This window comes from Carlito syrichta, unplaced genomic scaffold (assembly GCF_000164805.1).
Source record: "Carlito syrichta isolate Samal-C Ts95f unplaced genomic scaffold, Tarsius_syrichta-2.0.1 Scaffold316187, whole genome shotgun sequence".
NCBI lineage: Eukaryota > Metazoa > Chordata > Mammalia > Primates > Tarsiidae > Carlito > Carlito syrichta.
In genome coordinates this window covers 159,733-187,200 of record NW_007260283.1, presented here as the reverse complement: position 1 = coordinate 187,200, position 27,468 = coordinate 159,733, and the positions used below count along the sequence as shown (strand labels likewise).

The window sequence follows — 27,468 nt, the reverse complement described above, 5'->3', positions numbered from 1 at the left end:
CATGTTTGTCTTCTCTACCATTTTCCCTCAACTCCTTAATCTTCAGTTTATTTGGTCTTATCTCTTGCAAGCAAAACGGAACTCAAGCGGCCTCCTATGCCCTCTTTGAACTGAGTTGGTACCAAGCCAGAAGGGGCCTTCCCTGGCACCCAGGCAGAGAACTATATTTCATAACACATAAGCAATGTCTGTTGGGCACAATTTGCATAAAGCAGTTTACTGAATCAATGTGTCATCTCTCAAGGTGACACTCCTGGCAAGTTTCTCTTTCAGCATTCTGCCCAAATCTACCCTTCTGCTATATTCTCAAATTGATAATTGGTATATTTTATACTTTTGCCATGTGTATCCCCCAAACAGACTTTTTTCCCAATCTGACAAGAAACATGCAGAGTTAAGAGAGAGCATTAAAAGATCCCACACACTGACTTAATACATGAGTGATACTAGACTAATATAATCCTCCTCCCACATTCCTGCAGAGCCTGGCTGAGGATTCAGTTTAAATCCTTATAGAACCCTCTTAATTAATCCTTCTAACACAGAAATAAACACCCTCATGATTAGTTGATTAGAGTTTAAAACAACCTTTTTTGGGTAATTTTAGCAGGAAATTCCTTAAACTCATTCAGGGAATACTAAATCATTAAATGCAAAATTCCAAGGGTAAGAATTATACTCATATTTCTTAAGTGTGGGTAAAAGGTAGAAGAGCAACAGTATATTCTGGTCCTTCCACAAAAAAATGAATTTCCAATATTTTCCTGTGGTGAAATTAACAGGCTAAGTTTATCATTTAAGTAGCAGTTACAGCAATGGCTTCACATTTTTTACTAAAGATTTAATTCAATATTTCCAATTTAATAATGGCAGAACATAACCACCTGTCTGGAGGCATTAAACTATTTTTGTGCTGTAAACTTATTCCTTCTTCAATCCTCACCTGGTGTACTGTGATAATCTCCAAACATATCTATTTGCTTCCAATCTCTTTCCTCAATTTTTTCACATAATCAGTAGAGTATGTCATTTCCTTGCTACATACCTTTCTCTAGTTCAGATCATTTCCAGAATGAAGTCTAAATTTCTTACCACGGCCCTTTAAGTTCTTCATTATCTGATTCTTGCTAGCTGTCACTCTTCCCCTTGCAAACTATACTCCAAGAAGTCTGAACATTTTGCAGTTTGTCAAAGATATACACGTGTCTTGACCTTATATCCTTATCCATACTTAGAATGTCCTTCTCTTCTTTTCTTCCTGATCAGCTCTCTTTTGTCCCAAGCATAAATTTCTCTGTACAATCTTTTTTTGGCATTCACCACTCCATACCATAACCTACCCCAGTCAACACCTCTGCTCAGACCTCCCTTGTGATCAAATTTTTTTAAAAACTTACTGAGGTAAAACTTATGTGACATAAAATTGACTATTTTAAAGTGAAAAATTCAGTGACGTTTAGTACATTCATAATATTGTGCTACTACCACTTGTATCTAGCTCTAAATGGTTACAACCTCTATGCATCCCCCAAAAATGCATCTTTGTGACCACAATACTACACACAATAATAGATGCTCCATAAATAAAGATGGAACCACATATTCAACTATGAAAAAGTAACTTATGGATTATTTTTCTATTTTTTATTATCTAGTTTTAGACAAAAATAGGGCATTAAGTTTCATGTTCTGGGTATTTATCAAAGACAGGAAAGATGGAAGACATCTATCTCCTCTAAAACTTATACTAAGGAAATGGACATTCAGAAATGAAAGTTTATAATTTGGCTCTTGTAACATTCATTCAACAAATATTTACTGGAGTTTCCTATATGTCAGAAACTAAGCACTGGGGATATATCATAGAACAAAAAAAACAAAACCTTTGCTCCAAAGCTTACATATATTATATACGTAATATACAATATAAATTATACAGCATTAATAAATTATATAGCATTTTAGAAGGTGGCAAATGCTATAGAAAAAAAAATTAGAGCCAGGTAATTAGATTCGTAGTTCTAGATGGAGATATGTGGAGCAGTTGTGATTTGAAATAGGTTTAAGTAAGCAAAGAGATGAAGGAGGTGAGAAAGTAAGCCATGTAAATATCTGAGGGAAGAATGTAGCATGCAGAAGAAAAAGCCAAAACTTTTTCTTAGGGAGGAACATGACTGATGTACTCAAGAAATACTGACAAAGCCATATGTATAGAAAGTAATGAGTTGAGGAAGTTTTTAGCCTATGAAACTTGAAAGGATTAAGATGTCATTCATGGAGATGGGATTGACCCCTGTTAAGTACAGAAGTGAAAATTAGGGCTTCAGTGTGGGGATGGTGGAGATGACTCTTACATATTCAAGTGAGGATATATGATGAGCAGATGGATACAAGAGTCTAGAGAAGAGAGATGTGTGGGTTCAAGAGATAAAGTTAGGAATAATCAACATTAGAAGATATTTAAAATCATTAAGACTGTGAGATTCCTAAGGAAGTAAAATACAAGGACTGAACTCTGTGGCACTCCCATGTTAAGATTTGAAGAGGAAGGCAGGCTCAGTGGCTCAGCCTGTAATCCTGCGCCTTTGGGAGGCTGAGGTGAGTGGATTGCCTGATCCCGTGGGTTCGAGACCCGCCTGGGCAGCGAGACCTCATCTCTATAGTAAATCAAAAAATCAGCCGGGTGTGGTAGCGCATGCCTGTAATTCCGGCTACTTGGAAGGCTGAGGTGGAAGGATCGCCGGAGCCCGGCAGGTCGAGGCTGCGGTGGCCGGGATGGCCACTGCACTCCAGTCTGGGCGACAGAGTGAGACTCCAACTCAAAAAAAAAAGAAAAAAAAAAAGATTTGAAGAGAAGATAAATCTGTACAGAAGACTCTGAAGGAACTGCCAGAGAGGTGAGAGGAAAACAAAAGAGCAGTGTCATGGAAGCCAAGTAAGGAAAGTGATTTCAGGAGAAGGAATGAATGACCAACTGCATCAAATACTACTAACAGATTAAAATGAGAACTGACAACTGACCTCTGAATACAGCAATGTGAAGGTCACTGGTGAGCTTAACAAGAGCGATTTTGGCAGAGTGGTCTGGTTAAGAGTCTGAATGGAGTAGATTTAAGAGAGAACAGGAAAAAAAAACAATGAGTTTAGAAGTTTCAAGACGTTTTGCTACAAAGGGGAGAACAGAAAGGGGTGGTAACTGCAGGTGCAAGTGAAGTTAATACAGGCTTTTTTTCAGATGAGAGAAATAATAGCATGCTGATGGGAATGATCTTGGGAAAACTGCTAGTGATATTCCCCTGAAAAGGCAAGAAGTAATGCTAGTGAAAAGGCAAGCAGAGGGGCTGATTGTAAGATGGTACACAATTCAACCATGGTTAAAGAGGGAAAACAGGGTATAAGGAAACAGTTGCTGTTAGGGAGATAAAGCAACGGAGTGTGCAGAAGTTCTCTTCTGAGTGCTTCAATTTTTTCAGTGAAGTAATAAGAATCACCTCCAAGTGAGGATAATAAACAAGATGGGAGGTTTGAGGAGAGAGGAGAAGGTGTGGGGAAAAAATCACCTTATGAATCATTTTGGACTGTGCTACTCAAAGTATAGTTCAGGATACTATGCTGTTCTGCAAACTGTTTTAATAAGCAAAACAGCACAGAAACTGAGAAGTAGTATGCTTGGTGTGATCTGTGGATTTGCCTCATTGTACAGTCTACTTTCCATGAATATATACCATTTTTATAATTCTATTCCTTTTTTAAGCCTATGGTTTAATTATATTGAACATATTTATTGAATTGCAATGTAATGGCTGTTAAATCTAATAAAAAATTGGGCTTGTATTTTAGTGTTTTTTGCTTAACAATCCACTTTATTGAATTTTATTGATCATGTTAAGGTGGACCATCACAGATAGACTGTGTAGCACTACCCCGGGGAGTGGGACAGTAACTGAACCAGGACACTGTTTTGTGATTGCCAAGCAACACTAAGGGCTCACAGAAGATTGGCAGCCATTAGTTTAAAGACCATTCAGTGTGGTGGTGTGGTTTCCTCCAGACACATTAAGCTGTGCAGATGCAGGGCAGATTGAATGAGGAGGAGGATTTAACTGAGCTGTCACTTTGCCAAGTGTGTATGATGAAGCAGGGGAAAGGTGAGGAGATATGATGCAAGGAAATGATTAGAATGGCTGGCCACGGAATTTGGGCTGCATGAAGGAGGGAAAGAGGACTGCAGAGGTACAGGAACCAGAAAAGGTGAGAGGTCAATGGGCCAGAGGTCCCAGAAAGGGTGAAGGATTGTTGGAAGAAAAGAACTAGAAGGACATGAGGTGCTGTTAGAGAATAAAATGCATGGACCTGAAAATACAGAGGGACTGTAGCAGTGAGATGGGATGGAGGAGAATATACTTGGAAAAGAAGAATTCCAGGAACTGAGAGCCAGTATGTTGAAAAAAGTCACCTCTATGGATATTGGAATCATAAAATCTCAAGACTGGGATAGTCTAGGAGATAATGCAAACAACCCAGGGGATACAAATCAACAAAAAATGACAAGGTGGGTTGTGAGATGTCTACAACATGAGATTCAGAATTTGGACATTTTGAGCCAACAAGAGTGAGCAGATAGGAAGCAGCCGTGAAGGGAGACGGTACCTATTACAGACATCATGGTATAAGGAATGTGAGAGAAAAAACAGCCATCCCTTGACAAAACTTCATGGTAGTATCCTCAGGGAAGCTCTAAGTTCTTGTGAGACCAAGAAGTTAAGGGACCCCTTCAGAGAAGAGGTGGGGGAAATGCTGATTTTTGCTGTTGATGGACCTGGAACCACAGCGAGCACGGTGAAAGAGTTTCAAAGAGGTGAGGAAGGAAATGTAGAAGATGGGCTCAGAAAAGGGAAACTACAGAGCCATGGAGAGAGCACAACAAGAGGGACGAGGGCTCCCCTGGTGTCCAGGGCTACTCATGATGATGGGTAGAAACTGATGAAGTACACAATATATTGTTTAAGAAAATTATTACCATAGGCAGTTATGAGGCAAAAGGGTGCCCAGGCCTGGGTTACTCAACTGATTAACCAATGAATTGTTTCTTGGATCTGGATAAGGCCTGCTTCATGACCTTCTGCTAGCCATACTTAGGTTATTTCATTTCTTACAGTAATAAACTGAATAAAATGTAGGTAAGGGCAAAAAGATGGCAAATGTTCTGTTCATATCTCTTTTTATTAACAGCTCTGATAAAAGACTGCTGACAGTAGGTTGGGTGACATGAACATTTTGAATAATTTAATTCAGATAATTAGAAACCTTCTATACTAATATTTACACTGCCAATTTTTATTATGTTTCTACTTAATATAAACACAGCAACATATACGAGACATTCTAGAAAAGTGACCTTTATTAAACTATTTTAATAAAATAAAATTTAATAATATTAAAATACTGGAAAAGGGTCATGGATAGGAAGATGGTAACAAAAGTGAAGGCTATTTTTCAATGGCTGGAGAAAAAAGGATAAGCAAGTTCTTCGTGGAGGCACACTGGCTGGGCTCTTTAAATTAAGCACTGCCTATTAAATCGTAAGAAGAAACTAAAATTGCTTTATTGTTATTACCTTGCTTTTACCATATTTTTAAAAATGCTGAGTAAGAGAAGGGACAGAGAAGAAAATAGATAGGGAAAGAGGAGCAAGAGAAAAGAGAGGTAGGGATCCACATATGAGAAATAAGAAATGTGTTTCCTGTTCATAGCTTCTTTTGAACTGCTTTTCAGGAAGGATGACTTACTGAATGGATATTCTACCTATATCTTTCTAGTTATTTATATATTTTTGACAATTAATCTTTCTCCTTCGTTGAATCTCCTTCCTTCTCATTATCTATCTTCTTTATCAAGATTATATTCCCTTTTTTAATATGGTAGAGGTTGGGAGTGGAATGGTTTTATATCCCTACAAACCAGAATGATATCAACTATCTGGTTAACCCCCAATAAGCAAATAAATTACTTAGATTTGGAAGAATTTGTATATTATAACAGTCTGAGGAATAAAGTAGTAACAGCATGTGATACATGCAAGAGTTTTTTTTTTAACTTAGATAAATAGAAAGTAAGCCTAGAACTAGAAATCTGTGCTGTCTACATTCCACCTGTATCTCCAGATCTACTCTGCTCTCTGCCCTTCTCTCTCCTGTTATGTGTTTTCTACAGAAAACATCAAAAACAATATTCTCCTGCATTCATGTCAGATATGGTCAACAGTTGTCAGTGACAAGAAGTTAGAGGCAGGAAAAGAGAACTGGGGTGTTTATTCTCTCTTACTTCCTCCCTGCTGGCCATTTCTGTTTTGATAGAGGCTGTGTTCTTTTGTGTATAACCACAGCAACTGTCATGCAGCACTCTCATGCAATGACAGTTCTCTGGGTTCCAGAAAGATTGCTCCCTTCCTTTGCCCTGAAGGTCTGCTTACTGCTGTTGCTAGTTCATGGGTGCTTCCCCACCCTTAGATGGGTCCTTTATTCCACCCACACATCTGTTTGTTTTTGCTAAGAAGTAGACTGATAAAATTTCTAATAGCTTCTCTAGACCATGTTTATGGCCAGGCCTACATAATCTAACCCCTTCTCACTCCAAATTGCTCATCTTAATTAGAATCCCTTTAACTAATTTTTTCCTTAGTGAAAATCCAGCCCTACCTTATGAAACTCACTTCTTCATGGAAATAGTATATCTTTATGACATTAGCAGCCCTTTAGGCTTATCTATAGTCCATTATCCATCGTCTCTATTTTTATAATGTAACTTACCAAAATGCAAAAAAAAAAAAAAAAAAAAAAAACCCAAGGTAATTTCAGGAATTTTCTCAGAAAAGGAAATAAGTTTTCCTAAATCATATCCAACTTACCTCCTTCTCCTTGTTGAGCAATACCAACTGGCTGTCTGTGAGGATGCAGTACTTCCGCTCCCATGTTGTTGTCTCAGTGTAGGGTGACTGACCACAAGACAGATGATGGGTTGGTGGCCCTTTCACATCTGTGTGACAAAAGGGAAAAACAAAAGTGAGAAATTATTATCTTGCTTAGTAAACCAGTATTTCAAATGTAAAATTCTTCTAAATCAATTAATAAAGAGGTGAGTTTAAACATAAATCTCAGTGGTAAACTGAGAACTTCCTTTTAAGAAAACAAAAACTGATATTCAGAATAGGAAAAAAATGGCTATATGACCTGCCTATAAGACAGCTGCAACACTCTGGGAAGTATTATCAGTACAAGCTTGTGCAGTAATCACCAATGCATATACTCTAACATAATGAGGTTGCTTTGGAACTAAACCAACATCATTCATAATACAGAGGTAGGTATGACTCGGATACAAAAACATAAGATACAGCCTCTAGTCTGCAGGAAGAAGAGGATGTTATGTGGACACTTTGAGAATAATGCTGACCCAGAACTGAGCGAGGAAAGTTACTGGCGGACTATGCCTTACAATAGCTTTCCACTCATAAGAATTTGAGAATGTTTAAACAATAGCATCATATTACCACTAGAGGCCAGCAAGATCTTGAAAACATTTTTCTCAAGGAAAGACCTAACAGTATTACCGTCATGTTTCTTAGCGGGAAGGTACCCAATATTAAAGCAAAATGTCTAGCAATTCCCAAATGTTTCATTTCCTTATAAAATACTAAGTGGTTACTAACATCTTTGTTACTTAACATTTTTTTATATTAACTGTTCACTCATTTGGGCTGTTGTGAAACTTGGAATATATCTTAATTTATAAGTACACATTAGATCTATTAAATGAGTATTTTATGACAGCTCAATATATATAAATCAAAAGTTCTTTAGCTGCTAAGGACTAACTCATCTCAGGAATATACTGTAGGGACTATTTTAAAATGCATTATTTATTACTAGTTAGTCATTATGCTAGAAGAGCAACTCAAACTGAAGACATTAGAAAACAAACACTCATGAAAGCAGAAAAGTTGTAAATCACAGACATATCTATTAGGTGAGTGTTTTTCATTATCATTGCTTTCTATAAAATTTTTGTCTTCTGTCACAGTATAATAGAAATTACTGGTATTGACTTCAAGGAAATCCAAATAATTTTCTAGACGTCTCATACTATATAATTAACCAAACATGCACAGTTATAACTGGAGTTCTGTAGAAAGGCAGCAACAAGTCAGCTGCTACATGTCTTCCTTTGAAGAACTACATACATCCCCCTATGTGTCCAGTATTATCTGCATTGTTTCTTCTGGCTTAACTTCCTGTCCTCTCTAAGCCTGTGTAAACTTGTTACTCTGCATGTTTGGGGGAGTTTATCAACTCCCCACAAAGATAATTCAAGGTCCAAGAACTAGCAATGTTATTAGAGCTTGGCTAGAAATGTTACTTATTCTAGAAGTTTACTGGATTTTCTCCTTCCCTCTTTCCTTTCTTCCTTCCTTCCTCCTTCTCGCTCCCCTTTCTATTCCCTCTCTCCCCACTTCCCTCCCTTCCTCCCTCCCTCCCACTGGGACTCTCATTCTGTTCCAGTGGCATGACCACGACTCACCAAAACCTCTAGCTCCTGGCTCATGCAATCCATCTGCCTCAGCCTCCCCAATACCTGGACTACAGATGTGTACCAACACAGTCGGCTAATTTTATTTTTTTGTAGAGTTGAGGTCTCACTGTGTTGCCAAGGCAATCCTGCCTCAGTCTCCCAAATTGCTGGGATTACAAGCATGAGCTACCATGCCCAGCCTAGATTTTCTTTTTTCCTCGTTTTTCTGCTTCTATCCCCTCTGTTCTGTGTACAGCACTACAATCTGCATCTGCAGCATCCCTATTTAACACCCACTCTCTTTCCCTCACGAGCCTCAACTCTCCGCTTCCCTTGTTGTCTAAGCATCTTAAATTATTTCATGTTAGAACTGCACCTTAAATCATTTTAAAGGTTTTTCTGACTAAAATTTCTCAAAAATATTATGAAAAGCTTTAATGCTGATTCTTAATCCTTTTATACACATACATGATATTCTTGTCTATACTTAAAAGCCATGTCAAAACTAATTTTCTCACATGATTTGGGCAAAAATATGGGTTCAATTTTTACTACAATGTAGGTCTATATTTAGAGTCAAATACCAAGACAACTTCAACAGAAAGGGATGCACCTACTTTATGTGGAAATATGGTGGTTTTGTGGCCTAGACAAGTTTCCATTCAAATGACTAACTTTATTACATAAATTAGCCATGGGTGACTTAAACTGCCCCCTTTAAAGTAATTTTATGACCTATACAAAAGCAAGGAAACACTGACAGACCCTGCCCATAGAAATTAGAACACAGGATTTATAGCATAAGCCAGGTTTCCTGACAAAATATAAATCTGTATCAACATCAAATTTAAGAAAATCTGAATTCTTCCCTGTGTGATCCTGACTAATTCTGTTAAAGCCTTGCTGTCTAACCTGAACTCTTTTTCTAGTTTCTTCTTGGCATTGTGAAAACAAGACAATGTCTAAAAAGCATTCTGGAACCCTGAACAACTTCTCTCTAGTGCTAAAGATAGAATGAAATAGCAATGAAATAGGGAGTAATATTTCTAAACTTTACAAAATTCTATCTGCCTAAATTAAGAAACTATTTAGTCATCTATAGATTTTATAGCTTCATGTGTCTTTTTCTCTATTTAATATCCATTTTTAGATCTTTTCATAAGAATGCATACCAAAGAAAAATAGCAACAACAACAAAAATAAGTGATGGTTTTTGTTCTTTTTAGAACTTCTGGATTAAGGCTTTAAAAAGCATTTTAAATAATAAGATCTTTTAAATAATCTATAAATGTATTCATTCTATGTCTTCATTTCTATGGCTAAATGAAGGTTAACAGCACATAGGCAAGGCCTCTCTATTCTGAAACTATATTAACAGGACAAGCTCAGATTTCTGCTATATTTCACCTCATCAATCCTATCCATTTTTACTTTTTGGCTCTAGTGACTTAATTCTAATTTTTAATTTCCAATTATTTTTAGTATCTAAAATTCACTAACTAATAATCACAAAGAAGAATCTTAGTAGCAAAATTTGAAGCAATTTTAGATTTTCTCTGTCCATTTTTATGAGGATACTAAGGACACTGAAAATTATACTCATTTAAAAAAGTAAATAATTTTAGAATCATTAAAAAGAATCAATAGATCCCTTTGGAAAGCACTTCTCTAAAACTGTATATTATTCTGTAGATCAGCAGTTCTCACATTTCTTGAGGTCAAAATCCCTTTAAAATTATTGAGGACTTCAAAGAGTTTTTGTTTATATGGGTTATTAGAAATAAAAACTGAGAAATTTTAAAAATATGTATTCAATAAACAGTAGCAAACTTATTGTATATTAACATAAATAACACATTTTTAATGAAATGCAACTATTTTCCTTTAAAAAAAATTAGAAGAGTGATACCATTTTATTTTTTTGTAAATCTCTTATCTGTTGACTGAGTAGAAAACAGTTGGAGTTTTATATCTGTTTCTACATTCAATCTATAAGTTTTTTTCTGGTTGATGTATAAAAAGAAAATCTGGACTGACAGATATGTAGTTGGAAAAGGGAAGAGTAGTCTAATAATATTTACAAATAATTATGAATATTCTTCTTTAATACTATATCAAAACCCAATAAACAGTTGCTTTTTTTTTTTTTTTTTTTTTTGAGTTGGAGTCTCACTCTGTCGCCCAGGCTAGAGTACAGTGGCATGCTCACAGCCACTGCAGCTTCGACCTGCTGAGCTCAGGCAATCCTTTCACCTCAGCCTTCCAAGTAGCTGGAACTACTGGTGCATGCTACCATACCTGGCTTATTTTTTTGATTCAATTTAGAGACAAGGTCTCACCAAGTTGCACAGGCTGGTCTCGAACCCCTGAGCTTTAGGCAATCTTCTTACCTCGGCCAATAGTTGCTTTTAAAAGAATAAGTTGTAATCCTAAACCATAGTAATGAATTTTTCATATTCTGATACATTAAAAATCACTAGTCTATCTTGTCCTTTGTGTGGTTCTTTTACCCCATGTACATAAGTGTATAAACATCACGCACTGGTCACTTAGAAAATACTGGTTCATCCAGATTTTCAGATCTTCCAAATGTTGACACATTTCATTATAAAATATCCCAAAAAATCACATTTACCAATTTTCAGAAAAGTCTTAATCACATCAGAAAAGATTTGAAGTACTTCTGGGAAGCTGCCAAGCTTACAGTGGGCAAATGCACATTATCCAAAATTCTAATTTTTGCTTTCAGTTCTGAATTTTATCATTAGCAATAAATATTGTTGGTTGTTTCCCCTTAAGTGTCAGGTTTATGTTTTCCTTTTTACAGAAAATGCCTGTCATACAACCCAGACTGAATAACCATAAATTGTCTGCAGTTTTATTGTAAAATTAGCTTTAAACTATCAGATTGAGGGTTTCACAGACAACACATTAAAAATCACTGTTGAGACCACAGTAAGTCAATGAAGGAGTCTAAGAAAATCTGAGAATACAAGTTTATAAGATGAAGTAAGTGGAGAAAAGACCAGAGGTTTTCATAATGGATGAGAGACTAATGCAATGGCTTGGTCAAGGGATGATTAGGATTTGAACTAGATTGACTACAGTAGCAATGGTAAGAAAGAGTCTATGTAAGCCAGATTTTGAAATGGGAATCAATAAGAATGGTAACTTCTAGTTGTTTGTGCTGGAAGAATAACACAAAAGAAATGAGAATAAAAGAGCAGCTAATACAAATATAAATTAATAAATGTTAACAAAGTAGGTTATATAACTGTAATTCTACTTCAGTTTTATCAGGGAAGTCCAACACAGCTGGTTTTCAAAAAGGAAGAAAGTAAACCTAAAAAAAAGGAAGCTCATTTGAAGGATTCAAGGCAATCCACTAATTTCAAATACTTTCAAAACAGCATTCAAAATGCTAAGTCATTTAGCCCACCAGTAAGTATAAAAACAAACTGTAAAAAAACCCCAACAAATTAAATTAAATATAAGCAAACTTTAGGTCCCTTCATATGCTAATATAAATTCACAGTTAACTACTTGCCAAGGACACAATAGACCTCTCTAGTGTTAATCCTTCCTCGCAATGGGAAAAAGGAGAATCATATCACATGACAAAGAAGATGAACCAAAATGATATGATAGAAATGGAAAGTTCATTACGCATATACATATACACACACAGCAACTTTTCTCAAAAAGGATAAGCAACTTGTCTCTTCCAGTCCAAGGACTGCCTCAAAAAATTTACAGCAGGAGTGTAAAAAAAGGGATCTAACTGAAGCAGAAAGAGAAATAAAGGAGAAAGTACAAAAACCTGCTGTGGGAAATTTAATTTTTGTGTCTTACAGCTCCTTAGAAGTTTATCTAAGTTGCTTTTGAATCACAACATTTACTAGCCACATGTTTCTAAAAAATTCTGACATTATAATAAATGCAACTGGTAAAATCCTGAACCTATTTGCTGCCTTCCATAGCAAGTTTTATAAAGGGATTCTATAGAGAGAATCTTTTGGTTAACAAAAACACTAATGTTTCATTCAGTCTCAAGAGCCTTTCATCTACTCTTAGCATCAACCTAAAAAAAAAATGAAAGACAACACAGTTTTGAGAAATCTATTTCTGTATAGGAGGTTTTAATACTCTAAAAGAGAAATACATTCCCCACAGATAATTGGTGTGAACTGCAGAGAGCTGAACTGTTGTGGAACGACCAATCTAAATTTTTGTTTTTATTTCCATAGTAGAGATAACCTGGCTTAGAAAAGGCTAATTCTTCATAACTCTGAAATTTCAATGACCACATTTGTTTTGGTTTTGAATTCAAAGTCAAAACACAAGTATTCAAATTACTTTATAAAGGCTAAGAATTAGAGTAACCACTCTATCACAGAAGTAAAAAACATCTTTTTATTTTTTTAAAGATGTGGGATACAATTCAGGATAAGATATACAAGTGGTCACAGTACAGGTAAAGTTTGGGCCTCCCCCTGGTCCCCACCTTGTCTGGCTTGAGATCAGGTTACCCCTACTGATGTTGTGTCCCCTCCCCCCTCACACCCAGGCAGTATCCTGCTACTGCCAATCCCTTTCTTATAGTATTATGGTAAATGTTCAGGGTCCACTTATGAGTGAGAACATACGGTATTCAGTTCTTTGTTTTTGTGATACAGCACTGAGTATAATAGACCCTACATCCATCCAAGTTGCTGCAAAGTCCGTATGTTGTTTGCTAGGAGTAAAAACGTCTAGATAACTTTAAAACAGAACAATGCTACTTAAGTTAGCTAAAATCATCAATTGTCTTAAATATACAAAAAGCTATTTCTCCTGTAACCAAAATGTTCAAAATCATTTAACAGATGTTCATGTTTAATATCATATAATAAATCAATAATCAAGCTATATTCTTAAAAGGCAGTTCTTTATTTTATTTTATTTTATTTTTGAGTTGGAGTCTCACTCGGTCGCCCAGACAGGAGTGCAGTGGCCGCTCCCGGCCACTGCAGCCTTGACCTGCTGGGCTCCGGCGATCCTTCCACCTCAGCATTCCGAGTAGCCGGAACTACAGCATGCGCTACCACGCCCGGCTGATTTTTTGATTTATTGTAGAGACGAGGTCTCGCTGCCCAGGCGGGTTCGAACCCGCGGGCTCAGGCAATCCACTCACCTCAGCCTCCCAAAGGCGCGGGATTACAGGCTGAGCCACCGAGCCCGGCTTCAATGACCAATAAAATCCCTGCCCCTGCCATACAACTTTAATAATGTGGCATGTACATGCCTATCTTCTATGGACAATTTCTGCTACAATAGAAGAAATATTATTAGAGTGCTGCGTGGAGATGATATGTAACAACATTAAAAACTGTAACATGTTGCCTACAATATAATGGAGATATATGACCAAATTATTTTATAAAGTATCAACGTTGTTACTTAAGACCTAGTACAGTTGCCCTCAGCTAAGCCAATCTCATCCTTAAAGTACACAAAAGAAAGGAAAACCAGTCAGGTCATTTTGAAAACATTTAATTTTATTTATTTTATCCTTTAATTATCTCCCTACCCATTACAGCTTGTTAAAATGTTCTAAAACAACAAACGAAAATTTTATTAGATTAATAACCACCCAACACATAGTGCCCGCCTGTGAACTTTGCTGTGTCCTGACATACAATGAATATTTGCTCTGGCAAATTATATTACAGTTCATATGAATCAATGGTCCTAGAAGACTTAAATATGGCCACACTCATCTTGATGAGTAACAATATACTGAGTAGTAAATGATTCAATATGCTTAAGATATAAAGTCATTAGGTCATATATGTTTGCCTTTATGGAAATATAAGTCTTACTCCTTACATTTCCATAACTTTACAATGAGACTATAATCTTGCTGAAATAAATTTATATTGTAACCTTAATTAACCATTTTAGTTTCCTTCTCAACCTTAGAAGCTTAATTTCCACGCTACTAGATTGCTGGTGTCTAGTCACCATGCTCACGATTCATCCCTGCTAAGAGAAGGAGAAGACAGGAAGAATATAGCATGTGACACTTCTTTTTGGTGAATAATTTCCTTTAGTCTAACATTTGCAAAGAGCCCTTTTGCCGCCTCCCTCTCAGATTCAGCAGCACCACAGTTCAGGATAAAGGTTCTAACTCTGCTCTATTATGGGGTAAAACAAGCTATCTTCTAACAAACTAATAAACTATTTGAAATCATTTAGAAGTAGACAATCGATGTTTGATAAAGGTAACACCTCTTTAAAGGACAGCTCATTTCCGTTTGATTCTATTATTGAAGAAGATGGACAGGATGGAAAATAATTCCTATGATGGTTCTAGAACTTTGCTTCTCCCTTGCACATCACTACTACAGTTCACACTGTTCCTGATCATATGTGCCATGAAACACAGACAGAGTAGATCATATGGTTTTCTTCTATTTCCTAGATACACATTGGAAGGAATAAGTCTCGCCAGGGCACTGGGAAGCAGGCCTATAGCTACTCAGGAGCTGGGATCACTTGAGCCTGTGAATAGACACTGCACTCCAGTCTAGAAAGTATGGCGCAGCCCTGTCTCTTAAAAAAGAGAAAAATAAATAAGCCCCATAATTCCCACAATGAGTCAAGCACCATTTAAATAACCGTATGGTTTAGGTAACTGCAGTATTATGACTTAAGCCAGCGTTAAGATGATAGATAGCAGTCCATCAGAGCCTATTCAATCCCAATAGACCAGTCACATTTACAGTTCATACTAAACTTCTAACCTAAACAGAAAAAATACTACTCAAAAAAAAAAAAATTCACATACATACTCATCTTTAGAAGGAAAAAAATTTTATATGTAAACTTTTCTTAAAGAGTCAGGTATTGTGCTAATTTTTTAAAAGTGAAAGAAAATTTTTACTACTCTGGCCCTTAAAATGTAACCATGGTATTGTATTATTAAGTGATCAAAGCTCAAGATCCATGAGTTTCATGTTTCTGTTACTAGTAGAAAAATGAGCCGGGTTTGGTGGCTCAGCCTGTAATCCCAGCACTCTGGGAGGCCAAGGTGAGTGAATTGCCTGAGCCCACGGGTTTGAGACCAGCCCAGGCAACTTGATGAGACCTTGTCTCTACAATTAAAATAAAAAATTAGCCAGGCACGGTAGCGTGTGCCTGTAGTTCTGGCTACTTGGAAGGCTGGGGCAGAAGGATCGCCGGAGCTCAGGAGGTTGATGCTGGGGTGGCCGTGAGCGTGCCACCACACTCCAGCCTAGGTGACACAGTGAGACCCAGCTCAAAATTTAAAAAAAGGAAAAATGAACTATATTAAACAATCTCAAACACCATTTAGTGTACATCCCTTCTGTTATATTCAGTACCTCTTCCTATATTAATACACCCTCCTGCTTGCTTCTTTTTGAATTGAATCTCATTACTTTTCTTTAGAGGCAGCTGCTGTGGGGAAAGAATTAGAGCTTTAAAAGGAATGTGATTTTTAGTGGAGAGGGGGAAAAAAAGTGAATAGCCTACCACGATTGAGAAATCAGTTTCTGAGCTTTTAGCAATTGGTTACACAACCAATGCTGTGACATTATCTCTCTACCCAAGAAAGCAGAAGGAGGCAGACTGCATTAAAATTAAAAATTGTCAAGAGTCTGTAGGATTAAAAATCTTTAACAGCTCTACTTCTCCTCATAGTGTCAACTGGAATAGAATCTAGAGCTAAATATGCATCTTTTTTGCACTGGGACCTATTTGAATCACAAATCACCAAGCTTACAGTGAAAACTATCAGGGAGATAATATCTGGTCTAAAGAATCCTATCAGTCACTCACTGCTAAGTAGACAACCCAGTACAAGAGCTCTGCCCTGACACAACTTAGCTGACTTACATCAGAAATGAAAAACCTTTCTTTTTATCAAAACTACTGACCTCAAGAGAGTGGGAGGGAAGAAACACCTACAATAGGAGGCTATAAAGCAGTAAAAGGCAGCATTTAGCTTCTTCCCCTAGATACAACCAACGAACAAACATCCCTTTTATCCAAATCTAATCCATTCCTGAAAATGCACTGGATGGCAAATTTTCACATAATAGGAGACTATATTCCATGATTTTGAATGCAAAAAGAAAATTTAGTTCAATCCCATCTAAAACTTCTAATTAATTTATCCAAATACTATCAAGTATTCTAAACTCCTACATCAAAAACTTCCAAATTAAAAATACCAATACAAAATCATTTAATATTTGATGAACTTAGTGGGTTATATTTATACCCACTATGAATACTTATATAAGTACTTATATTTATATAAGTATATATAATATCAGATACACATTAATGAACTTGTACTGTAAGGTAAATAGACAATAATTTGTTAAAGATACATAATAAATGCAAGCAACACTTAAGAAATGAAAATTATAAGGTTTTCTAAAACTAACACTATTATCACAATTTTATTTATTTTTTTCCTCACAAACAGATACAGATCTTAAGCACAGTACATGAGGACATGTGCATGACCAAATTTATGTCTTTTTGTCTTTTGTCTCATTAGCCTTTATCAATTCTAACTTTTCTTCAAAGTAAAAGTTTTTCTAACCCTTCTAGGTTCACCTACATTTCTCAGGTTTTCCCATTATCTTATACAATATTAAGATTGCACAAAACCTTTAAACAACATAACCATGAAACACACTCCTATGGGGTTGATACAGAACAAAAACTCTACTCCATATTCTCTCACCCATGTTCACGTGGAATTTGTTTTTGACCCAAATACACACACACACATTCTTTTAGCAATATTTTAATTTGGATAGCTAATTTAAGATTAAAAGTTTCCAAAACATTATAGCAAATATTTAATTTTAAATGAGAAAAAAATTTAGCTCAAGCCCATCTTGAACTAAAGTGAGAGTCCAGATACCAAGGGATATATTAGTATTACAGAGACTAAAGAGAAAAGAATGAATATAAGGAAGAAATGATGGATGCATATTAGGCAGTAAAGAAATAAAAATAATGGCCAATGGAAAAAAAATGCATAGAAGGGGAGGAGGAAGGTCCTTTAGGAAACAATGTAGAGTTGAAAGATATCTTAGAAATCAATAAATCATATTCTTCGATTCATAAATGAGACTGAGAATCATAAAATTACTTGCTCAAAGTGACACATCTAGCACAGTTATCTTAGAATTCAGTTATTCTGATGTAAAATCTAGGATTTTTTTTCGAGCATATCAATAAAGTTTCTCCTTAAAAAAAATTCAGTTAAGTCATTTACTATACGTAAAGAACTGTATTCAAGCCTGGGGATATAACAATGAACAAGACAGATCTAGTCGCTGGACTAATGGCATTTAAATTTAGTGAGATCAAAGACTGTATGTAACTAAGACATAATTCGTATGTAACTAAGACAATGGAACACAGAGTTCAAAATTCTGAAAGTATTTCAAACTTAAATTATTCAGTTAGTCAAACTAATCAAGTGTGAGAATAAAAATATTTTAGATATTCAAGGCCTCAAAAATTTTACCTACTATGAATTATTTCTCATGAGTGTCTTAGTCTGCTCCAACTGCCTTAATAAAATACCATAGACTGGGTTACTTAAACAATACAAATTTATTTTCACATAGTTCTGGAGGCTGAGAAGTCCAAGATCAAGGTGCTAGCCAATTTGGTTCCTAATGAAGGCTCTTTCCTGGCTTGCAGATGGTCATCTTCCCATTGTGACCTCACATGGGGAAGAGAAGCTATAAAGTTTCCTCCTTTCTTCGTAAGGTACCAGCCCTATTAAATTAGGACCTCACCCTTATAACCTCATTTAATCTTTATCACCTCCTCACAGGCCCTATCTCCAAATATAGTCCCACTGAGAAATAAAGCTTCAACATAAAATAATTTTGAGGAGACATAAATACCATTCATAATAGAAATAAACCAAGAAAACAAAAAGCACACAATATTTAAAATACAGTTGTTCCAACATAGTAGAGATGCAAAGAATATCTCAAAATGATGATGAAGATTAAAAACATTTGGTACATATACACAATGGAATATTATGCAGCCATAAAGAAGGACAAATGTATGGACTTTGCAGCAACTTGGATGGATTTAGAATTGATCATACTCAGTGATCTATCACAGAAACAAAGAACAGAGTACCATATGTTCTCACTCACAGGCAGACCTTGAACAATTATAATACTATAAGAAAGGGATTGGCAGTAGTGGGAAACTGCCAGGGGAGTGGGGGTGGGACTGGCAGTTGAGGGGAACTGCTAGGGGAAGGAGGAGCATACCTCATCAACAAGGGTACCTGCATAATCAACGTTTGTATACCTAACCCTGAATTGTACCCCACATCTTTATAATAATAAAAAAATGATGATGAAAAAAAATAGGAAGTTGATAACTATTCACCAGACTCAAGAAGTCCAGATTGGAGCAATGAGACTGAAGAGATAGGCATGCTGAAGGCTGCCATACCACACCTTCTATCTCAATGCCATCTTATTAAACTACTCAAGAAGATCAGGCAAAGTAGCACATGCCTATAAATCTCAGGTGCTATGGAGGTTGAGGCAGGAGGAGCACTTGAGCCCAGTAGCTTGAGGTTCAGCCTAGGCAACATAGTTAAGTCCCTGTCTCTTGAAAAAAATAAAAACAGCCGGGCTCGGTGGCTTAGTCTGTAATCCCAGCACTTTGGGAACCTGCCTGAGTCCGCAGGTTCGAGACCCACCTGGGCAACTCGGCAAGACCTCATCTCTACAATAAATCAAAAATTAGCCAGGCGTGGTAGCGTGCACCTGTAGTTCCAGCTACTTGGAAGGCTGAGGTGGAAGGATTGCCGGAGCGCAGCAGGTCGAGGCTGCAGTGGCCGGGAGCAGCCACTGCACTCCAGTCTGGGTGACAGAGTGAGACTCCAACTCAAAAAAAATAAAAAATAAAAAATAAAAAAATAAAAATAACTACTGGAGGATACGCTTGAACAAAACAAGGAAGTAAATTTTAAAGAAGAGGAAGATCAAGGCAACAGGGAATTCAACCTATGACAAAGGCAAAAGGAATTCCAAGAATGACAGCAAAAGAAACTCCTAAGATGACAGCTATTCAGGAAATAAGTCTACATGTAAGAATAGGGGAGCTCCAAAAGGATTGTCTCCAAGATAGAAGGAAAAAAACAATGCTAGATCTGATAGGTTACCTGATATTACTGACCAACAGCAAAAATGTACTACAGTACTATAGGAAGGTATAACAGGTACGGGGAGGTAATTAATTTCAGGAAACAAAATAAGGAAGGAAAAGTAATAATAATATTCAAGCATGCCCAGCATTGGTGTAATGATATAAACATTGAATACTGATGCCGGGCTCGGTGGCTCAGCTCGTAATCCCAGCACTTTGGGAGGCTGAGGTGAGTGGATTGCCTGAGTCCGCAGGTTCAAGACCCACCAGGCAACTTGGTGAGACCTCATCTCTACAATAAATCAAAAATTAGCCGGGCGTGATAGCACGCACCTGTAGTTCCGGCTACTAGAAAGGCTGAGGCGGAAGGATTGCCAGAGCCCAGCAGGTCCAGGCTGTGGTGGCTAGCAGCGTGCCACTGCACTCCATTCTGGGCGACAAAGTGAGAGACTCCAATTCAAAAAAAAAAAAAGAATACTGATAAAAACTATGGTGAGGAAGTTCGGATGGTTTTATGTGACAGTTAAATCCTCATTCACCATAACATAAAATCAATAAAAAAGTCTAAAATTGATGAATAAAAAAGCAACAGTATATGCATATTATTTGGAATTATAATTATGTGTATAAAATGCCCGAAGAGTCAAAAGTTCTTGTCTCAGCAAAGGGGGACAGGGATGGAAAAGCCAATGTAATCTGTTAAGAAAGGAAGATTGACTGAAAAAATGAATAAGACTGTCCAATTGTTAGGTCAGAATCGATGGGGGAGAGGGATGTTTGCAAGCTGGTACCGCGGAAAAGATGCAAAGAATTGCACAAAAGTTAGACTGCAAAATATAGTTTATTTAGAAAGTAGATTAGACAGAGAGAGAGGAGATTCACCTCCCCAAGGTAGCTCAAAGAGTCACATGGCCTGGCCAGTTCTTAAAAAAATAAAAACAATGGCAAATGGCTGCTTAAGGTTGAATGCTTTTAAACCTTCCCTTTTATGGGCAGGTCTTAAGGTGATTGGGGAGTGGTCTGTTTGATATCATCATGAAGGACAGGTAAGCACAGGTATTGACATCAAGTGATAACAGCAGGAAGACAAATGGATTAGTCACATGACTGTTGCCATGGTGATGGCCTCTGTCTGTATCTTAAAGGCCATAAAGTGCTGATTAGACTAATTTGTTTCTTATACAAAACAAGCAGGGGAGGGGTTTGTAAAACAATTATCAACAGCTGTCTCCTCTGAGAAACTGGTTCTGTCCTTGGCTAGTGATGAGAGAGTAAATCAAAGTGAACTGCTAGAAAAACATGACAAAGCTAAGCAATGTCAAAATGGCTGCTCTTTAGGTATATCAACTCCATCTTGGCCCTTTTACCAATAAAACTAAGCATAAATATAAATGGTACGGGGAAAAAAATTTTAAAAGGGCAGACTACCTGAGCAGCAAAAGACGTGAATACATTTCACAAAAAAATAATATAAAAATGCTCACTTAACATGAAAAAAGGTACTTCACCTTATTAGTCATCAAGGAAATGCAAATTAAAACCACAATGAGATATCACTACTTACCGACCATAATGGCTAAAATGAAAAAGATCTAAAAATGTTGGTGAGGATGTGGAGCATCTGGGGGTGGGAGTGTAAACTGGGACAATCACTTTGGAAAATATTTTGACAGTATTTACTAAAACTGAACATATACATAATGTAGCAATTTCATTCCTAGATATATACCAACAGAAATATGAACACATATTAGTCAAAAGACATGTAAAAGAACACACATGGCAGCACTACTCAAAATAGCCCAAAACTAGAAAGAATAAAAAATGAAACACCAAGAATAAAATGGATAAATACATTTTGGTAATTCAGAAAATGGCAAATTATATACCAAGGAGAATGAAAGAAATACAACTATACATAACAATGCATGAATCTCAAAATATAATGTAGAGTAAAAGAAGGCAGAAAAGAGATGATTTTGTTTATGTAAAAATAAAAATCTGTTAAAACTAACCAACAGTATTAAAAATCAGCAAAGGAGTCCCTTTGTGGAGATGCAGTGTCTGGGACAGGGGCTAAGTGGGCTTCTGAATCACAAGTGATGTTCTGTTTCTTGAGCAGGGTATAAATTACACAGTTATGTGTAAATTTGCAGTTTATGCAAATTTTTCAATCTACACATCAAGCTGATAGGATTTGTGGACTTTTCTCTGTGTACATTATTCTTCAATTAAAAGTTTACTTTAAAAAAACTGGACAAAATACTCAACCTAATTGAGCCTCAATTTCTTCATCTATAAATAGGAATGATAAAAATACCTACTCTTTTAAGGATATTTTTGAGTGCTTAATGAAGTGCTTCATATATACTAGGCATACAAAATTTTGTTTTGTTTTTACTTTTTTATTATTATTATTTTTTGAGTCATAGTCTCACTCTGTTGCCCAGGTTGGAGTGCAGTGGCACAATCACAGTTCACCACAGTCTCAACTTCCTGGGTTCAGGTGGTACTTCTGCCTCAGCCTACCACAGAGCTGGGACTAAGGCACATGCCACCATGGCTGGCTTTTTTTTTTTTTTTTAAGAGAAAATGTTTTTGCTGTTATTCCTAGGCTGGTCTTGAACTCCTGGGCTCAAGCAATTCTCTCCTCTCAGCTTCCTAGTGCTGGGATTACAGGCATAAGCCACTGTGCCTGGTCATTAAAAAAAAAAAAAAAACGTATTAACTATTTGGGCACTGAAAAGGAAGAAAACACGACTTTATCATTCCATTTCAACTAGCTCAAATTTGATCTATATGAAAACATTAATTCAGCTGTGTAATCAGATAACTAAATTCAAATCTGCCGTTCACAATCTCCATGATTTTGGGCAAGTGTGATATTGTGATCCAATAAAAAATATATTATTTGATCTTCATGCCTGGTTGCCGGCACAGAACTTCTAAAGCCCTTAGAACTTCCAGAGTAATAAGAATTGGAGAAGTATCTTTTGTTATTTATAATAAGTCCCTTTCAATCACACCTGAGTTTACGCTAATGCGATGACTCTGGTGGTCCCAGGTGTAGGCTGGTTGTCATAGGACCCAACTGTGTGATTAGACTGTTGCAGCTTTCAGATCCAAACCTCACCGCCAAGGAAGGGGCTAGGACTGGAGATCAAGTTAATCACAAATGATCAATGATTTGATAAATCATATAAACATAATGGAGTCCAATAAGACTCCTAAGCAATGAGGGTTCAGAAAGCTATCAGGCTGACGAATGTTTCCACATGCCAGGAGGGTGTTGCACCCTAAAATTCCATGGGAACAGAAGCTTCGGTCTTTGGGAAGCTTCCATATCTTTCTCTACGTACCTCCACATCTGGCTGCTCATTTGTATCCTCTATGATATCCCTTATGAAAACTGGTTACAGTAAGTACTATAAAGTATTTCCCTAAGTTCTGTGAGCCATTGTAGAAAATTATAAAATCTGAGGAGGGATCCTGGGAACCTCCGGTTTGCAGCCAAGTTGTATCAGAGGTTTAGGACTTGGCAACTGGTGTCTGAAGTGAGGGCAGTCTTGTGGGACTGAGTCCTTAACCTGTGGGATCTGGGGTAACTACACACAGGTAATGTCTAAATTAAATGGAATTGTAGGGCACCCAGTTGATGTCCAAAGAGTTGGAGAATTTATTGTCAGTGTGGGCAAAACTCACACATTTGGAGTCAGAGGAGTTACGAATAGAGAAACAGTTGTTCTTTAGCAAGTGATTTAACCTAAGACTCCATTTTCTAAATTATAAAAGGGAATAACATCATGATTTTGTACATGAGTTTAGAGAGAATGTTAAAAATAGATTAAATGAAGAAGATAATTCCAAAAGTTTATCTACAGTTCCATGTGTGACTAAGTGCACATATGAGTTATTTAAAATAGGAAGGTGAATAGTAAGAAACCTCTGAAGAAGTTAAAAGTGGATGCCTATGAGGAGCAGAAACTAGCTGAAGCAAGGGTAGAGAAGCTGACTGCTCTTTTTCATTTCAATCCTTTTAGAACAGACTTGGTAACTATATACATACTTTGATTTAAATTATAAAACTAAATTTAAAAATAACACCCACTTAAAAATATATAGCTAGAGCCTACGAAATTAGAAAATGATGAAAGGAATGCTCCATATAAGTTGATCAATATCAACCTCATAGACCAAAATATAAACATAAATTAAAGCACTTTGATGCATCCATAATGCAACTTCTCTGTCATTGTACAGAGTGTAGGTGACATAGAAATGCCAACTTTAGGTGAGTTCACAGATACTTAACAGGCTCTAGTATTAGTTACTGTAAGACCAGGGAAGCAGCTATTTTTGACAAATGGAAGTCTATTCAAAGACCCTAAGAATCAGGGGACAAAATGCTGGTTATCAGACTTCCGGCAAGATGGCGACTGGGCAACCTGGTCTGTGAAACCCTCTGCAAAGGAGAACTGCAGTGGGTCTCTGACGCTTGCCCCGGGGGCTGCAGACCCCAAAATCGCAGCCTGCTCTTCATACGGATCTCGGCCGTTGCCACCGCTGGGGCATTGCAGTGGACTGGACAGCCACCGCAGCGCAGACGCCGCCGCCGCCGCTGGTAGCACATCGCACCACCTGGGTGGGAGGCGATCCACAACTTCAGTCCTTGAAGCCCCTTCAGGGAAGATCTGCTGGGATCGCTGCCACCTCTCCTGCGAGTGAGACGTCCTGCCCACCGTGAGTCTCCTGCCTGTGCCCTGAGACAGGCACCATCTCCAGTCTCTGCCAGTTCCTGTCCAGCCCCGCTCCCTCTAGGGCGAACACTGAGATAGCACCACCTGCTGGCGATTCAAGGTAACAACACGGAAACGGGAGAAACAAGCTTGAAAAAGACGTAGACCAGAGTGGTGAACAGAGAATGATCTAAACTGTCCTTCACAGCAGACCAGGGGCAACTGACCCTAACTGAAAACTAATTTACCTGCTTGAAAAGAAAGCTAGAAATCAGAACTGAAAGGACACTGGACTAAAACGAAAAGTCTCAGACTGTGCTTCATTGATTCTGTTAGTTTAATGACTTAATTCTATTCCTACTGTATTGTTCCTTTTTTTTTTTTCCTCTTCCTTTTCTTCTCTCTTCTTCTCTCTGTAAACCATATCTTTGTATAGAGGAACAGCACATCAATAAGGTGGTTGGTTAGCTGGTATGTCAGCATCACTATGTTTTATTTTTTTTTTTGTATGGGAGTTGGTTCGTCAGTAGCTGTGGTCTATTGTTTCTATCTGTTTCAGTATAGGTCTCTCTCTCCATTTGTTGGCACACGTTTGTTTCCCCCCTTACTCCTCTATCTTTCCACCCGCCTCTTCAACCCACTGTCTGCTCCATTCTCTTCCCTCTGCTAACCACATTTTATTTCAGGGAGTAAACCTACAGCCCCACTGCATGGACAGATTCCAAGGCAGTGGGAAGTGGGTTCCAGATTATCCACACACCTGTCAGCAATTACAAGGACCTGCAGATAGATTTTGAATCACAGCTCCCCCCTTAAGTAAATCTCAAGACTGCAAAAAGGACCACCCCCAACCTACAGTGCAACTCCAGAATGGAACAAAGTAAGAGGGCATACATAAAGAATAGGAGATTGAACAAACAGAAGAACAACCAATCCCTTTACCCCTGAATAACAGAATTAAAGAAGACGGTGACGTGGAGGGAAGGTAAAAATAGGGAGGGGGAAAAACCGCACAAATGAAGAAAAACCAAAAGAAGAATATAGGTCTCACACAGACCCCCGTGAGATCAGACACTGAGAAAACAGATTCTGGAACACAAACAATGAAGAGCCCCCAGAATGACTGGTCACATGCAACAAACCCAGACATCAAGACATTAATGGAGAGAATTTTAAAAACTGAGGAGAGACAAGAGGAAAATAGGAAGGAGCTGATGTCAGAAATGACAGCAGTAAAGAATACTGTGATGGAAATGAACAACAGACTAATAAGCATAGAAAGCAGAATTAGCCAAGCAGAAGAAAGAATCTCAGAGCTCAAAGACCAAAACACAGAACTAACCCAAACTGTCAAAAGCATAAAAAAGAAGTTCAAAAAGACAGAACAAAACCTGCAAGAGATGAATGATCACTTCAGGAGACCAAACCTGGGAGTAATTGGGCTTCCTGAGACAGAGAGAGAAACAGAAGCCATACTGGAACAAACATTTCATGAAATCATTCAAGAAAACTTCCCTCATCTCATTAAGGATGAAAAAATTCATACACAAGAGATTTCGAGAACCCCTGCAAGACAACAAATGAGAAAACCAACTCCCAGACACATAATAATTCGCCTAAACAAAGTAGTTATAAAAGAAAAAATTCTAAAGGCAGCAAGAGAAAAAGGCCAGACTACCTACCAGGAAAGACCAATTACAATAGCAGCAGATTTATCCACAGAAACCCTTCAGGCTAGGAGAGCCTGGAGCCCTATCTTCAAAGTTCTAAAAGATAAACAATTTGAACCAAGAATAACCTACCCAGCCAAAATAAGCTTCATTAGTGAGGGAGAATTGAAATCTTTTCCAGATATCCAAACCCTAAGAACCTACACTGCCACCAGACCACCTCTACAAGAAACACTTAAGAAAGTACTGAACACAGAAGAAAAAGAAAAAAGAACAACATTCTTCACAAGAGTACAGGCAAAAGATTAAAAACGCACATGAGTCAACTCCAGAACCCAAATAAAAACAACAAACAAACAGGAACAACTCTGTTAGAACCTTATGACAGGGATCAACTCCTGCATTTCAATCATTAGCCTAAATGTGAATGGACTAAATGCACCACTGAAAAGACATAAAATGGCAAAATGGATAAAATATCATCAGGCAACAATCTATTGTCTTCAAGAGACTCACCTCACTAGAAAGGACACCCACAGACTCAAAGTAGGAGGATAGGAAACAAACTTTCAGGCGAACAGAATACAAAAGAAAGGAGGAGTAGCGATCTTTATTTCAGACAAAATACCCTTAAAGCTATTAAAAATCAAAAAAGATACAGAAGGACACTACATAATGATAAAAGGCTCAATTCATCAACAAGAAATATCTATCCTAAACATATATGCACCCAACATAGGTGCGCCAACTTTCATCAAGCAACTTCTAGGAAAACAAAAGAAAGATATTGACTCTAACACCATCATAACTGGGGACTTTAATACCCCACTCACAACCCTAGACAGATCATCAGGACAAAAAATCAGCAAGGAGATCCAGAACCTCAATGTGACTTCGGACCAAATGGACTTAATTGATATCTACAGAACACACCATCCAAAGACCACAGAATATACATTCTACTCATCACCACATGGAACGTATTCTAAGATCGACCATGTAATTGGCCATAAATCAAGCATAAGCAAATTTAAAAGGACCGAAATTCTACCATGCACCTTCTCGGATCGCAGTGGAATAAAAATAAACATTGACACCAACAAAGTCCCCCCAAAACCCACAAAGACATGGACACTAAACAGCAGGATGCTAAAGGACTCCTGGGCCAATGATGAAATCAAAACAGAGATCAAAAGATACCTGGAAACAAATGAAAATGAAGAACATCTTACCAAAATCTCTGGAACGCCTTCAAGCTGTAGTAAGAGGGGAATTTA

General features: G+C 37.3%; 1 protein-coding gene across 2 annotated transcripts in view; it reads right to left on the bottom strand.

Annotated features, from left to right (window-relative positions):
• Positions 1-27,468, bottom strand: part of RASAL2 (RAS protein activator like 2) — a 362,379-nt gene that overhangs the window by 177,033 nt on the left and 157,878 nt on the right. For both annotated transcript variants that reach the window (XM_021706868.1, XM_008073803.1), the window contains exon 2: positions 6,908-7,035. In XM_021706868.1, the coding sequence (XP_021562543.1) occupies positions 6,908-7,035 (128 nt within the window). The remainder of the gene's footprint in view (positions 1-6,907; positions 7,036-27,468) is intronic.